The sequence below is a fragment of the Dermacentor andersoni genome, chromosome 3 (genome assembly GCF_023375885.2).
Source record: "Dermacentor andersoni chromosome 3, qqDerAnde1_hic_scaffold, whole genome shotgun sequence".
In the NCBI taxonomy this organism is placed as follows: domain Eukaryota; kingdom Metazoa; phylum Arthropoda; class Arachnida; order Ixodida; family Ixodidae; genus Dermacentor; species Dermacentor andersoni.
Genome location: NC_092816.1, coordinates 110,106,979 through 110,123,983, shown reverse-complemented (window position 1 = coordinate 110,123,983; position 17,005 = coordinate 110,106,979). Strand labels below are relative to the sequence as shown.

The window sequence follows — 17,005 nt, the reverse complement described above, 5'->3', positions numbered from 1 at the left end:
AGGCAGGTACTCTATTTTAAAGCCGATACTGCACATTATTTAAGCACTGCAAATGTTATAACATAGCTATACGAGCAGTATCACCGTTGAAATTTCCTGCAAAGGGCATTGCCTTGTACACCAGAGATCTCGGAGGCCAGTGTCTACACTTGATAGTCGCGCCATGATCGCTAAAGTGTCAAGGGGAAGCTACCTGTCAGACGGCCGAGTGGAAAGTCCGGAACGCCGCAATTCCGAACCCTTGCCAAGGCACAAGCGGCCCGCAGGCGCACGTTTTCCGAAGTTGTAGAAATTTTACCATACGCTTGAGCGAGTGAAAGGACATTCAGCGAGTACGAAATTGGAGAAACATCCATAAGATATTTCATTTTGTTGTTCCTCTTGGCCTGGAAATGCCAGATGTGCGTTCTCAGCATTATTCTCAGATGAATTATTTAAGTTCGGGGGTTTCACATGCTAAAAGCACGGTATGATTATGACGCACGCATAGGGAAGCGAGGGGCGGGGGGCTCCGGGTTTATTTTGTACCACCTGGGGTTCTGTAATGTCCATGCACGGTACATGGACATTCTTTTTTATGTTTGCCTTTCGCCTCGCTGAGGGCTGCGGCCACCGCAGTCGGGATTTGACCCCGCGCGCTCGGAACAGCGCAACGCCAAAGCAACTACGCCACCACGGCGTTTGTCAACGCTATTCTGATGCCATAACTCAGAGAATGACCTCGCGTAGCAAACATTTGGGTTATAGGTATGACGACTTCGCTAATAAAGAATAAACAAGCGTGTTTTCCGTGTGTCTTCTGACCGCACTCGCAGCAACCGAGTGAGACAATGCAGAATAATGACGGCCCGATAGTCACCATCCAGGCGCCGAAACCAAAACCGGTTGACCGAAAAAATTAGCACAGTAGAATGCTTAGGGCGATGGGACACACTGCTCTTCTTTTTTTCTTTTTTACGAAGGTCTACAGCATTTCGAAATTTATTTACCCGAAGGAAATGACAAGTAGAAGATGTACATTTAGAGTAGAGCGCGAACGGACGAAGACAGATCACTTGGCAGCTGGTAATGCACTGCTCTAAGTGAACTAGTGTACTTTTTAATAGTGTGTGCCTGTGGCTAAGTACAAGGACCAGGGGTTTCCGGAGACGTGTGAAGCTTTCCACATACGTGCGGTGAGAATTGTTTACGTTAGCTCCTCGTTCATTGACTACTTGTGAATGTGAAGCAAGTGTACCCCGAGGGCTTTGCCACGTGCCTTTGTCGTGGTTGTGCGAGCAACATACCTGAAAAGTTATCTTTTAAGCTCGCTATAGACTAGAATTTTTGTTCCCTCAAACATGCGCTCAGAGCAAGCGTCTGCTTCGACCTCAGACTGCGGGAAGGGGCGGACCAGCGAGAGGGATATTGGCGTCGGGGATAAAGCCCCTTAAACTTTATAAAGTAGTGACAGGCTTTGAAAAATGCCACCTCCTCCTCGCGCGCTCTGGCCGACGTCGCATCGCTATTGGCCTAATAGCATCACGTGGGCCCTCGCGTCGTGCTTCAGCGCCATTTTCGCTGGAGAAGCGCCTACGGAGTGGCAAGGAACGCATATTGGCGCTATTGCTACGCTCGAGCGGTGTAGGCGGCGCCACGGTCGAGGAGGGAGCGTGAAAGAGAGAAGAAATGAGGAGGAGTGAAGGCGAAGGAGGAGAGGGTCGCTATTTTACGAAGTTTAAAGGGCTTTAGCCGGGGACGTAGCGTGGCGCCGTCTGCCAGAATCTCTCCGTGACGTAGAAAACGTCATCACGTGATACCGATTGCGAAGTGTTCGACATCTTTAGTGGCTCAGCTCGTTCAGCCACCGTTGTTTTCGTGTTGCAAGCGTTGAATGTTGGCTCCTGCATTCACCTTGGTGACGTTTTGCTCAGGCTCCTGCATTCAGCTTGTTCACGTTTTGCTCAAGCGTTGAATGTGTGCGTCTTAGCCGCAAAACAGCCTGGGGTGCAGGTCAACAAAGGTATTTAGCGAGCCAACGTACACGGCATCATCCACTCTCCTCGGATCGTAATGCATGCGGTGCGATAGACGACGAATGTGGAGAGGCCACTCGCGTACATGGGAGATGTTGTGAAATTTACCTAGTAATCTACAACTCGAAGCACTCACACAGGTCGTGTACATATAGGTTTTCTGAGGCGAGCGTGATTGCGCGCACCTATCTCTTGCTTTTGCGCGCACGGTGCCCGGCCGAGAGGAAAGATTTCGATTTGCGTTGATTGCCGTGCATGATTCACGGCAACGTCCCGCCCTAGTCTTGAGCGCGTAATTAAATTGGCGACGCTTGTGCAACTTTGGTATTGGTAAAGTTCGCGTGACCTTTAATAAAGGGGGCCCTACGCACTCTTGGTGCAATAAGAGTACGCAGCATTTGTCGTGGCGAGTGCGGCGTGCCACTTTCGCCAGAATTATCGCAGGACGATGGTTTATCACTGGTATATTTTAATAAGTGAAAGTCGAAGCGATTACATTTTTTTGTGTCCTCAATCCATGCTTCCAATATTTAAGCTTCTCTGTGCAGGGTATTTCCACTGATGTGATATCGAGTGGCCACGCTGCAAGCCCAATGTGAATCGCTTGCTCGAATCTGAATTGCGATCACCATATTTCGTTTTCAGTGACTCCTCCTGTCTCTAGCATCAACCAATTCGTTGACCAGCAGTTCAGCAAATCACGACTGCTAACAGAAGGAGATGACGTGTGTAAGACTGACCACGTTCGAACATAGAGCGTAAAGGAACAGCATGAGGACAAAGTCCCTCTCTCACCCGCCGTGGTTGCTCAGTGGCTATGGTGTTAGGCTGCTGAGCACGAGGTCGCGGGATCGACTCCCGGCCACGGCGGCCGCATTTCGATGGGGGCGAAATGCGAAAACACCCGTGTACTTAGATTTAGGTGCACGTTAAAGAACCCCAGGTGGTCAAAATTTCCGGAGTCCTCCACTACGGCGTGCCTCATAATCAGAAAGTGGTTTTGGCACGTAAAACCCCATAATTTTAAAGTCCCTCTCTCCGCCTTTGTTCTGCAAACAGCCGAAATAAACGTTCCTCTCCTCGAGGTCGTGATCAAGGGCCGAGTAGTGGAGACCACATCGTGTAGTTGCAAAGAAGGGTATGAACGCGTGTTCTTACTCGAAAAAAAAAAAAGCATTTACTTCAGTGAAAAACTGAATTTCCGCTTGAACCTAGCGTTTGCATAGTCTACGCTCATATTGTACGCATAACTATGTCTTTATTTTTTGCTCAAGCTAATTATACTACTATTGAAATTGAACTAAGCAGGCAATAAGCGTGCTTATTCAACTATAGAAACGAAGTTTACTTCTCCATGCTAACACATGGTTGACTATTTCTGACTATTTTATACGAAACACAAATGCAAGCATATGGTAGATTTGCTCCTGCACATAACAAAACATAGCTTTCAAGTTCTATCCTCAACTGATTTTCCCCAGCGGTGGGGCAAAGCTCAGAAGGCAGGCGTAGCAGAGACGTATGTACAAAGAAGAGTTATTGACTTGCCATGTGTGAAAAAGGTAAACGAATACATATTCCGGTAGGTTGGTCGAATGTTCCACAGCATGAGCTTTTCTATAACGGATAAAAAATTAACTGTTTCATATATAGGTAGTTATAATAAATTTCAATTTTACCATATTATGGCTGATGCAGATCGGATGGCGGGTCCTGAAAATTGCTTTTTTTACTTTTTTTAGTTTATTCATTGATTTATTTATTTTTCTTAAAGTGCCCAAGAACAGCTTTACGCCTTAATATTGGTGCACTTGTTTATAAAGAGCATAAAACCAAATACCAAAACAGAATATCTCGAACAACAGTGGTACAAAGTGCAACAAAATATTGAATTATTCAGAGACAGAAGTCAGATAATGAGCAAGTAGTAGAACTGAAAATATCAAGATCATCACGCAAGTTATTTTGTTCTGTTAGAAGACATGTTATAGCGTTAGAGATGCAAGAGCAATTCACGTAGAAAATGATAGGATTAAGCAGGTTAGGGCGAGGCACTTGTGTTTGTGTTAGGGCGAGGTACTTCGCACTTGTTTTTTGTTTCAGCCAAGGAGAAAGAATGTTGTGCTGCCTGAAGGCGGCATTCTCACGAGGCTCTTGCACCTGCTGCCATACACGCCACCTGCACTTTGCCACAGCCAACACAATAGGTATACGTGCACCAAAGTGACTAGAGTCTGACATATTCAATTGCTTGTTGTAGTGTGTCACACGTTAAAGAAAACACAAATATTTGGGCCAGTGGGTCACATTTGAAAAGGCTCAGTGCCTATTTCATATTTTTTGCTTTATTCTTACTATTTGTCATGGCACACTTCAAAACTCTGCTGTTTGCTCCGTTCTGTTCTTTAGCATGGTAGCCAGCACGACGTTATACAGGGTGTCCCGCTAACCTTGGCCAGAGAAAAAATATGCGACTGCCACGTAGCCGGACGGAACCAAGGTAATGTTGCTTGCCGTTGCTTGCAGATACTCAAATTATTATTTTTTTCATAGCGCCTAATTCGATAACTAGTCTTAATAATCAACTTCTAAAATATTATAATTAGATGAAAAGTGTCAGTGAAGTAATTGTAGAGCAACATGAAAAACTGCCGATACGGCTTTCTGTTGCTCAATACGGGGTACATAAGAATGCTTTTCGGAGAGCGAAAGAAGCCCACGAATACGCGCAAAGTGCCTCGAATGGCCAGTCTCGCGGAAATTATGTGTAATTTTGCGCGGCGACGGTGTTATCACCCTTGGACTTTATACGGAACTTCGCGGTGAAGGCGACGACTGAAACGCGCTCGGATTGTCCGTATAAATGCTCTCACAATAATAAAAAAAAGCTATACGTAATGAAATCACACCTAGCGCTTCAAAAAGACTAGCAAATCGTCAGGTTCCGCATTGCACATTGCGCATCGACCATGCCATGGTATGACTCCAGGAAGAAGCGAAGGTCGGCAGGCATCGCTCCGTCAAAGACATCGCGCGGCGAACTGGTTGTGGTACAAATAATGATGAACTGGAGGGACTGGAGGAATCCAGCGCGCAAATTTCAGTTTTCGGCAGCAGTGATGCCGGCGAACGACATGTCTGCTGAAATCATTTGATTAGAGGTGTTGAAATTTAAAACGGGAATGCAGATGCGATTGTCGGTTACAGTCCCGAGGGCGTTAGTCACGGCGACGTCTTTGGTGAGCATAACGTCAGTTACCTGGAAGAGCACGTAATTACCATTGGCTACAGGAGGGCTCGAAGTCATGGAGATATACATGGCGGCTTGGTGGGGCATGCGCAGATAGTCAAGAGAGCAGAGACGGGCTGAAGGCGTGGTTGAAGCATTGGCTACGTGAGGTCGTTCGAGCTGCAGGAGGCCAGCCGAACAGTCAAATAGGGCCGTGCAAGTTGTTAAAATTGCAACCAAGTATAACGTCATAAGGACATCGCTCAAGAATGGCAAAGAAAACAGAGGTTTGGTGACCGGCGATGGTGATGCGGGCGGTGCACATACCAAGGACGACGGGAGCTCATGACAGAAATATGAGGCCCGGTGTTGACAAAAACAGAGATGGTCACGCCAGCGACGTCAACGTCCAGCATACATCGTCCAGTTGGCAGAGTAACTAGAGGCTCTTGGAGCTAAATCGTGGACGCAACGTTACCTCCGGGCGCTGCATCGTCTAGTTTTCCGTAGTGAAGAAGCCATGGTTGCTCGGCTATTTACAGGGATGGCCTAGATGGCTGAACACGCACAACATGATGATGATGATGATGATGGCCTCATGTTATGGCTCATACCCACACTGGGGGATTGGCCAAGAATTGCGTGCTGAAACGTTCACCTATTCTTTTGAAGTGCTACTTTTTCGATGCGAAAAAAAAATATAACGAAAGAGAGTAAGAAAGCATACAAAAACAAGACAAACGTTAAAAAGTTATTCGTTTTGTTGACTGTATGTAACTGCAAACGGCATCAAATACGTCCCTGTGGCTGACCCCTATAACTGACGCACCGAAAGATAGTATGATTTCGTCCCGTTCATCGTCGTCTTCATCGTTAGGTCAAGGAGCTGGCTTCTAACAATATTGTCACCATCATCACCATCACTGTCAACATTGTTTTTTCTTTTCGCATCAGCTACTACATTTCTATTCATTAACTCTCATACTGCATTGTATTTCTTGAATCATATTTATTCCATTTCATATGCAACAACCTCTTCTTGGCCAATCTACCGTTACAGTTATATGTCGTTAGTGCGGAAATCATCATCATCATCGTTACGCGCCACTTGCTTAGAAGAAGACGGGTAGAAGAAGAACAAGTCCTGAAACAGGCCGGATGCCGTGCGACGCCAGGCTTTCTAATGATACCCTCGGCAGTGAACAAATGGTCGAAGCACATCCTCATGGGCATACCGCTACTGTTCCTTGCGCCCATGGTCTATTTTGCCAGCAAGGTGCGTTCATATGCTTCCTTTCCATGCAAGCGCCGAGCCGTAAATATGTGCTTCAGTCACTATCGTGGCAGGTCGCGGTTGGCGCGAAATAAAAATGAGGTACGCCGATTAATTTCATGCTCTGTAGTCAAAGGAACGTGATATGCCGCGGTACCTTAATAGCTACGGCGTAGCGCTGTTGAGCTCGAAGTCACGATTTAAAAAAAAATTGCGGACGATTATGATACACCCTAACTACAAATTTGAGCGCAGTGCTCTACGTGTTTTCATTTCGCTATATAGCGGCCGGCGCGGACAATCTGTCTCGTGTGGCAGGTTCCAAAGGGAGCAAAGTGGGGTGCAACTGCCTCGCTAATCGGGAGATGCAAAAGGCAGCACGTGGGTGATGCGTGGGTGCGATTGAAAGCAGCCGCCGCAGACAGAGATACACTCGTGAAGCGCTTTGTTTAAAATCTATGGTACAGGTGGCCGCTCAGCGCATGTCTTATAGATCGCATCATCGACGTGCGTTAAGCAGGCGCCATCTCGTAGCGATCGTCGCAGCAGAACACGTCTCTCACGGCAATACGCTTTCCGTCCCACGCTTTTGTCATACCCTCCACTTTCTACATCATGGTTCCACTGCAGAATCCTCCACGGCTTTCCTGCTCGCGCTGTCTTCGCTAACGCCGTCTTCCTTTCCCAGCTGGGATCCTCGTTCGCTCTTTCATGCTTAGTTGTACTCGTTCGCTTGGTTACGCCAAGGGTTACGCTCAATGCAGGAACGGGCGCCTAATAGCTGCGCTTTAGATGATTTCACTAAAGGCATTATAATACTTTCACATTTGCACACGTAAGCAGTTGCTGCTCTACCAAAGTTTGGTGCAAACGCATCTTTATCCAACGCAATTGGATCTGGAGGCAGCCGAATGTTTGTCCTTGGAACCGATCGTTACGGCAGGGCCACGAGATACCACATTGTGTAACCTGCATAGTTTCTCAAAGTACCTACATAGATTATTTTACAATATTTCTTTAAATCTAATCATTTTGAAAAACTAGCTTATTTGTTGCAATGCTGCTGCGCAACTAGCACAAACCTTTTATCTAATTTACGTTTGAGAAAATTTGACTGACTTTTACGATACTCTATAATGCGAAATTTGAGCGCAGCTCTATGCGTGTGTTCATTTCGAGATAAACTCGGGCATCGCACCGACCACATCACCGACTGGAAAAAACGCTACGCGAAGCGCAATACATAGACGGGCCACACCACTGCCGCTTTCCGGCAACTGCAGCTTATGCAACCGTAATCTTTATCGAGAAACGCTCCCGGCAAACACACTATGCGCGAAGGCGTTTTTTCTGGTTCTTTTTTCTTCTCCCGCACGGCCAATGCTGCCGCTGCCGCAGATGCGCAGTTGTGAGCGCCATCTGGTGTTGCTTCAAGGTGGCTTCCTCCGCCTTCCTCCTCGCGCTTTCTTCGCTATAGCCGTCATTGATAACCTTTCGCACTCTGCGATCGCACCTTCAATCTTCACTGCTTTCGTATGCATTGTTACGCTGAGGGATGCCCATGCTTAATGCCGGAACTGGCGCCTAAGAGCTGTGCTCTCAAAAAGATCCCGGCCGAAGTGGCCACCTTGCGATGGAGCGGAATGCAAAAACACATATGTCGCCTGCATTAGGTGCAACTTGAAGAACGCCTCATTAAAGCACGCCTCGAAATCTGATTGTACTCTTAGAGCACATCTCTTAGGCACCCGTTCCTGCTACGAGCATCGGCGTCGGCGTCCCTCGTAAATGAGGGAACGAGCACAGCCAAGGGTAAAAGAACGAACACGGAGCGCAGCGGCTGATGAAAGATGGAGATAGCAAAGTAAGCGCGAGAAGGAAAGCGGAGAAGGAGGGTGCAGCGGAACCGTGAGGCGGAAAGTGGATGTAGAGGATATGTCGAGAGCGTGAGAAGAAAAGCGTTGTAGCGCGCAAGACGGGTTCTGCGGCGACGATAGCTACGAGATGGCGCCGGAGTAGCGAGCGTCGTCTGTTCACCGATGACGCCACATATACATGGAAATAAAGCGCTGCATGTGCGGAGGTCAGTCTGCGGTGACTGCTGTGAATCACGCACACGTGCCACCCACGCGATGCCTCTCGCGATCTCGAGATCAGCGAGGCAGTGGCGCCTCACTTCGCTCCGTTTGCAACGTGCCGCACGAGACAGATAATCCGCGCCAGCCAGTAGATTGCGAAATGAAAACACTTAAAGTGCTGGCTCAAGTTTCGAATTAGGGAGTATCGTAATCATCGGTGAAATTTTGTCACACACAACCCCAGAACACGGTAAGCAATTCGAATGAACATGAAAGGAAAAAGGAAGAAATATGGGTTGGAAGGTATCAGAAAAAAAATCAATTAATCGGTACCTTATGCAAAATGGGCCTCGTGCAATCACAAGGATATTTCAGGCACGTTCTGAAAGCTACTAGCCATAGGCCTTTCTTAAATGAAGCGATAAGCGACACCCTGAAAGATTAACAAAGCGCATGGTTTAGCAGCCACTGTGGAAGGAATTAAAGAGAGCAATTTCGGGGATAACAAAACTATAGTACCGGTGGTTCTAAAATGGTCGAACTATTCTGGAGCATATTTTCAACTATTCTGAAGCATCATACGCGTCTGATTCTGATTATTTATTCTCCTATGTGTTGAAACTATTAGTAGTATCGTTTCATCAATGAAGTTATGCGTACAGGGTAATGAATAAATTTTTATCTCCGTCGTGCACGTTCCAGCCGTCACTTTGCGCCTACGTGATGCTCTGGATGGCCATGTACTGGCTGTCAGCTGTACTTCCCCTTCCGGTGACGTCAATGATGCCTCTTGTTCTCTTTCCGCTACTCGACATTCTCTCCACCGAGGAAACTGCCACCGCATACTTCGACGTGAGTTTGTGTCAACACGTTCAGATGGATTAAATTTGCTCTGCTCAATAGAGTGTGGCCACGGTTTTAACATATTACGCTTCTGTATAGAGGTACTTAATCCAAAGAGAACCACTAGAGATTAATATTACCGAGAGGTTAGCAATGTCCCTCAAACGTGCCTTTGCGACATCCGGAAGTAATCAGAAATTCTTATTAGATATAATCATTCATTATTGCCAGGGCAATTTCTAAGCAGCTTTATCTCGGGCAGCTCTCGCCATGTGAAAGCATTTTAGGTAATTGAAAGCTAGCCTAAATAACAGGTTTCCATTCTATTCGGGAACAAATTTTTGTATCCTCGCCTGCTTTGTAACATAGTGACAAAACTGAAGATGTTAAGAATGTAGTGATCTCGTCAACTGCGTTATAGCTCAGAAGCGAACATTCCGGAAGAACCCTTCTCGCTGTGAATGTGGACGCAAATGATATTAGCATTGAGACAATGTAGCGACACACCATACGGCCGAATTACTCAGTTCTTTGTTCCAGACTTGTGCAGCATTTTTGTCGCCATCAACGTCTTACCTTCTCTGCAGCTCAACCCTCCTCGCTCAATGTACACTATGTTCTCACTCTAATGGCGTCTCTCTCCACACTCGGCTGCTTTTGAGGCCGAGACTTCATTTTTATGTTGCCGACCTCATCCGGCTTCCTATCATGCTTGCCTATCTGGGCAAGCAGAACCTACCCATTGGCATATACCCATTTTGGAAGATTGGCCATGAATGTTTACACACTTAGTGTCATGTGCCCAGATGCCCATCATTGTGTTCTTAGTTGGCAGTGGCACATCTGGCAATCCAAGTTGGCGTGAATGAAGTTTCATATTGAAAGGCATGTACTAAAGTGCATCACGCTTCCATCGAATGCTGATCCTATCAAAATAGCTGTTGTGATTCTCTAAACTACAGTTCATTGAACGTTCTGTGGGGAGGAAATAGTCTTCTCAATTTGCATTGTACGTGACATTAATACTTAGATTTCTTCAGTTCAAAAGTGCTCTTGAGAACGCACAAACTTACTGCAACATGTTGGTGGCAGGACTGCGGATGCAAAATATCTACGGCATAGAGTTGTTTATGTCAAGACGGCCATTTTTGAAGGAATGCGTTGATCTCCTACGTACCTGTCTGTGCACACTATGTCAGCTGCAATGCTGAAAAGTATTTGCGATTGCAGTGTTTTCCCCGTGGTGTTATTGGCGCAGAATTCACTAAAGTTGGCAGATGTTCACAAGATTAACCTGAGAAGCCTCGACAAGGATTCGTGCCAGCTACCAGGGCGCCCCACCACTCTATACGGACCCGAGAAATTTGTTAATGACGGAGTTCAGAATGTTACTATATGTTCCACCAAATATTCGCTAGATTATGCATTAGGTGTGCTCACCATTTATAAAGCTTCACATCGTTAACCTGAAATTTTCCGCCTACACGAATGCTTAGAGGATGAGTTTACGAACAACAATCGCCAGTGGAGCACGGCTTTTGGAGTAATCGACAGGATGATAGGTGTTCTCCTACAGCCCGGTGATCTCGCCTTCGTGTGCATGTGGCATGGGAATGCGCGCCTGCTAGTTTTGGAAAAGGATCACATATTACGGCTCCTCAAAATTTCTGAGCTCTACATCTAACGCAGAGCAATAAAGCAGTGCGCACTACGCCGAGAGTGTCGTTCGTGGTGCACCTTTTCCAGGAAGTGGGAGCGATGGTGTTTGCCTCCGTGGTGTTCGCCGTAGCGCTGGAGAAGACCGGCCTGGCGACGCGGGTCGCCCTGCGCATGTTGTACGTCGTGGGCGCCAGCTTTTCCAGGTGGTGTAAACACCCTCGCGTTGCTCTTTAGGTTTTCGTGTAGGCAATGCGCAAGCCTCGCATTCTCGAAATTACCGTCGCAGCCGATTGGCTGCGACACCACGTCACTTGCGTGTCTCGGCGGAGCAAAGAGGACGCAGCAGCTCCTACCGCGCCATGTGTTGCGTGAGGGGGGAGGGCATCGAAGCGACGCCACGTGACCCTCGCTGTCGAAAGCCTGTGTTATCCACGCGTTCTTTGTCCGCGCAAGTTCTCCCCTGCATTCTAACGTCACCTCAGTAATCGCTATGAGGACATTATTGTATAAGATAAACAAATTCGAAAGGGTATCTGTGAGATCCTCACTGTGAAAGGAGATCCGCACTGTGAAAGTGGTTGTACAGCGAAGCTGGTGCGTACTTTAGACAATTAACATCACCCCGCCTAACTTTTGACGACGTCACACAAGCGGCACAACCATAAGCAGTGCAGCAAACAACCTTATTCTTTTTGGCCTTCCGTCAAGCCTAAGTGCCCTATTGATCTACATTAATGTTTAAAAGTAAATTGCGTCCCAAAATGCGTAAAGTACGACTTACACACAACCTGCAGACATGATAGCTTCGGAATGTAATACAAGTATACCTACCCGCCGTGGTTGCTCAGTGGCTATGGTGTTGGGCTGCTGAGCACGAGGTCGCGGGATCGAATCCCGGCCACGGCGGCCGCATTTCGATGGGGGCGAAATGCGCAAACACCCGTGTACTTAGATTTAGGTGCACGTTAAAGAGCCCCAGGTGGTCGAAATTTCCGGAGTCCTCTACTACGGCGTGCCTCATAACCAGAAAGTGGTTTTGGCACGTAAAACACCCATAATTTGATTTTTACAAATATACCAGAAACCATAATTCGGTTACACGGAAAGACAAAGCCCTTATCAAGCTGCTGTTTGGGGTATATCCTCATTCGTCCTCATTCTTTAGGCCCTCCACCTGGCGCAAGTGTGTTATTGAACTATTTGCATTACTCTAAATGAAATGTGTCAGAAAATTCGTAAAATGTGGCACACACACACACACACAATGTACGGATAGTAATTCCAATTTACGAGAAAACATAGTTCTCTTGCGGGGAAAACTCAAGACCAATCCTCTTTTCCAGCTGCCTGTTTTTTTTTTTTTTTTTATGAACAAGCCACGGAAAAATTCCGACAAACTAGAGGAAAGCAGCGTTGTTGTAAAAATTTAGCGCTAGGCCGTTTCGAACCTGCGACCGCGCAATCAGAAGCCGAGCGTCTTGCCCACTGGGCTAAATCAGCGCCTCATAGATGCACTCCTGTGCGCTCTGCTTTATGGTATCATGCTACTTGGGCCGAAATTTCCGTTGCCAAACCCGGCGTGATGGAACGATGACATCACAATCCCCGTGGCTTACTCGGGATCGAGCGTCCCCATTAGATTCTATGACAGTCGGACAAGATACCATGACGTCATGGGTCGAAGTGCATCGGCCTTGTGCTATCTGTAGGAGGCATTGGTCAAGAGGCTCAACGTGCTCGTATGCCCGCGAGAAGATCGTAACACGAAAGGCTGCTCAGCGGCGCTCATTTGGGCATTAATGCTTTGGCTCTCACAGCTCGTAAGAAGTGCTGAGGTGTCCTCGGAGTTTTTCGACTTTAGCTGAAGATTAGCCGAACACATTTTCGTGTGTATGAACGTGCTTTGAATGAATTTAGTTAAAAATGGGTGGTGAGACCTCTTTGAAACGCAAATGCTTCTAAGCAAGTAAGCCGTGACTATAGATCTATCATTAGCCTTACATGACACTTCATTGAGTCGTTAATCACCGTGCCAAACGAGCCTTTTTTCTGCCTAATATAGTGACTGTGGCAACCCTGATTCACAAACTATAAAATCTAGTTGTCACTGCCACATGTGTGAGGTCCTTACGAAGACAAGTATTCTTGTCGAAAAGGTAGCTACGGTGACATCGTTTGTTTTGTCAATATTAACCATTTCACAACCACCTTTATCGATTTCAGACGCAGGTATGCCCGAGGGCGCGTGATCAAATCTTTGCTATTGCTGCCATATATCAATGGGACGAAATAGAAAAACACCCGTTTAATGTGTGTTGGGTGCATGTTATAGAACCCCAGGTGGCAAAGTTAATCCGGTGTCCGCGGCCACAGCGTGCCTCATAATCAGATCTGGTTTTGGCACGTAAAACCCCAGAATTTAATATTAAATAATGCCACCATCTTCCTGTGAACTTTTTTGTCTTGTTTCGCTTAGGTGTGCAATGAAATTCCGTTCCCTTGACTGTGCATGTTCCGTGCCCTACTGATTATCTGCGGCTTACGCCAGTCTTTGCATGTATGCTTGAAATTGTGTTCCAGCCTGCTGTTCGTGTTCATGGTGACCACCGCACTGCTGTCGATGCTGTTTTCCAACACCGCCACCACCGCCATCGTAGCTCCCGTGGTTGCGGCGCTGATCGAACAAATGAAATGCCAGACAAGAATCAAGAGACACATGAGTGAGTCAACATTTTCTGTGTGGAAGGCATCGAAGCGCATTCGTACGACTTGAGAAAAAGTCCTTGGTGCAGCTTTGCTTTGGTAGGTGGCCAATATGCAGGTTCTTTATTTAGATGTTGATGTAAACTTGCCTTTTATTTTTTGGTTGGTTCATTCATTCATTCATTCATTCATTCATTCATTCATTCATTCATTCATTCATTCATTCATTCATTCAGTAACTGTTTCGCTCACAACAGAAGCAACGGAAATCATGATACTACGAGAAAATAAACAAGTTCAGCCTTTGTTTTTGAATATTCTGGTATTTGATGTTGGAAAAACGCTGGCTTAGCCAGAAACAAAGGATTATTTAAATATGACACTGATTCAGTGCACATGTAGGGGGGGGGGGGCGTAGTCCGTGAAGCGAAGTTTTCTGGAATTGGTTCGTTAAATGGTGTAAAATTAAATGCAATGCATGCAATAGTTGGTGTGCTTGTGGATTTTTGTCAGTCTATGCAACGTGTAATCTCACGTAATGGTTACGTATACGTATCGCACAGATCCGAACATTAAGGTGATGAAAATGTTTGTTTATGCATTACACCATTCACAACCTACGCCAAAATGCGAAATTCAGTTCAATCGAATCCACACCGTCAGTCTTCGGCGCCGTGGTGCAACGACGACGAATGTAATGTTTGATGTTCGTAGAAGGAAGAAGGCTGAGGGTATGTGTACGGCGAGAGAGAAGTTCGCCTCGAGAGAAACTTGTGGTGTTCGCGATTCACCCTATTCCTTTCAGCGTATTGGACCTAACGAGTACTGGTGTGCCCACGTGACTGCCACACCTGCGTTCCTTTAGCTACACATGCTGCGCGGTTAGACGCACATGCTTATTGTATAAAGCAGCTACTTCACGTTTACATGATACAAATACCGCACAGACTCGTGTAAGAGCCGCACCCGCTTAAGAGTCGTACCCCCAACTCGGGAGCCCAAAATGTGGACAAAACATTCGCATCGGAGAAGCAATCGCGTACGGTGTCCCGATGCTGCGCACGCGCGTCGGGGAATTTTCGCGCGCTACGTACTTCCTTGTGCCGCTACTAGATGGCGCGAGCTGCGCGTTGACCTCTGTTGCAGTGGTACATCCGGGTTGTGCAGTACCCGCCGCCTGCGCCATCTTCATTTTGACCAAAAGACCAGGGGCTATTCGAAGGCTGGATGACGCCGCGCTCGACAATATCGGAAGGTTGGTCAAAGATAACACGGCGCTCTGTCGCTCTGGTATGGCGCACTGGTACCCGGGATGATGCGGTGACAAACAATTGACGTACGGTCCAAGCAAACACGCTGGCAGCCAAAAGAATAACGGAACTTGTCGAGAAGGCGTAGAAGCATGGACAAAGGGTACAAAGGGTGGAAAAAGGGTGGACAAAGGGTACAGGGATACATGTGGATCAGAGTCAAAGCTGCGGCAGCAGGATGTTGCGCGGCGATGGCAAAAATCGTGCACTGTGGCCAGGTGGACCACACGCAAAACATTTTGGCCAGTTGTCGGGAGCGCGCCATTGTCCACTGCTACGTGGGTACCTCGGTTGAACGAAGTAAGGAGCTGGACGCAGTGGCACGGCTGTTGGGAATGGCACAACGGGCTGAGGTGGTGGCCGTGCGACAGCCTCGGCATATCTGAGAGGTGCATATATATACTTTGGTGAAGGCAACGGGAGTCGGCAACGGCGGGGTCTCGCGGGTAGAAGGCAGAGCTACGCAAACTTGCTGCTGTATGACCCTGCGAAGGTTAGCAGGCAATGGCGAGGGTGGTTGCGCAGCTTAGGGCAGCTGCGAAAGCTGACGATCGACCTCAGCACAGAACTGCTTGAACTGGCGAAGGGGGAGTCCGTGTCAGGAGCGGTAGCCATGCTTGCGAGGGTGTCGTCGGACGCAAGTGGACGCCGCTTGGGAAGACGCTGCCTGCAGAGCTCGCTAAAGCTCTGGCAAAGCTCGATGACCTGAGAATCAGTGCCAGGTATTTTTTTTTTTTTTTGACAGCAGCACATGAAAGGCATCGTCGGAAATGCCCTTCATGACGTTACCGATCTTGTCCGCCCCCGCCATAGTCGAGTTGACATGGCGGCGGAGGTCGACGATGTCTTCTATATAGCTTGTGAATGTTTTGCAAGTTTACTGGGATCGAAATTGTATGCGTTGTTCAGCGCGAAGCTTGCGCACGCCAAGGCGGACGAAAATTTCCGCGATGCTGGTTTTGAAGGCAGCCAACGTGCGGAGATCGGCTTCGTGGTTTTTGAACTGCAGCTGGGCCACGCCCGATAAATGGAAGATAGAGTTGTTGGGCTTTAGGGGACCGTCCTATCTGTGGATGGTGCTCGCTCTCTCAAACAATGCCAGCCAATTTTCAACGTCTTTGTCAACGGTGCCGCTAAAGATGTCAGGATCCCGCTGACCCTGAGCACCGGCACACACAATGGCTGGTGAAACCGGTGGGGATGTCTGGCTGGCGTCGTCAAGCATGACGGACGGCAGTAATCGGTTGCGTAATTCCATCGTGGGGGAAAACCGCAGCACCTCCGGCAAAATCTAATGCGAACAAAGGACACGACAAGAGAGCAACATACAGCTGTTGTAATCGCACCGCTGGCACGAGTTGTTGCAAATGGGTCGCAAGCCCCAAGGGTAGCGTTGGCCTGGCGGCCTGGGGCACAACTGGAAGCATCCGAAGGTCCCGGCAAAGCACGAGTCGACTGGTAACAGAACAACTTGTTTATTTTAACATCGCAAAAGAGCGGGCGGTCAGGTCGACCGAAGTGGAGAGACGGGAGAGCACGTAACTCAACGGAAGAAATCGGAGCCTCTCCCTTGGCGTCCGGGGGCAGCTGCTCTTATACTCTCGGAGTTGAGGGCAAGAGGAAGGCCTCGTGACGAGACCACGTGACGGCGGGCACGGACAGGCTGAGAGACACGTTGAGACGAGTGTAGTGACGCATCCGCCAAGCCGGCGCCTGTCAGACCTCCTCGCTTCACACTTGGGGAGCTCCTCTCCCCGGCTGCCGCGCTTTGACAAGCGTGGGCACACACACGCACACACGAAGACACGTGGCACTGAAACACGCCTGGACGCGCTTGGCGGGGAGGCTTTGCGGCAGCTCCGAACGGGCCAAAATGTCCGCCGCTTTGAACGAAG

The 17,005-nt window shown here is 48.0% G+C and overlaps 1 protein-coding gene across 5 annotated transcripts in view; it reads left to right on the top strand.

Moving 5' to 3' along the window:
* LOC126540300 (Na(+)/citrate cotransporter-like) overlaps positions 1 to 17,005 on the top strand; it is a 165,581-nt gene that overhangs the window by 121,602 nt on the left and 26,974 nt on the right. For 3 of the 5 annotated variants that reach the window (XM_055074931.2, XM_055074937.2, XM_055074925.2), the window contains exons 1-2: positions 11,191 to 11,300; positions 13,678 to 13,817. In XM_055074931.2, coding sequence (XP_054930906.2) covers positions 11,197 to 11,300; positions 13,678 to 13,817 — 244 coding nt within the window. In that variant the 5' untranslated portion in view covers positions 11,191 to 11,196. Of the gene's footprint in view, positions 1 to 11,190; positions 11,301 to 13,677; positions 13,818 to 17,005 lie in introns of those variants that run through there. The other 2 variants (XM_055074929.2, XM_072287278.1) reach the window with 1 other exon arrangement.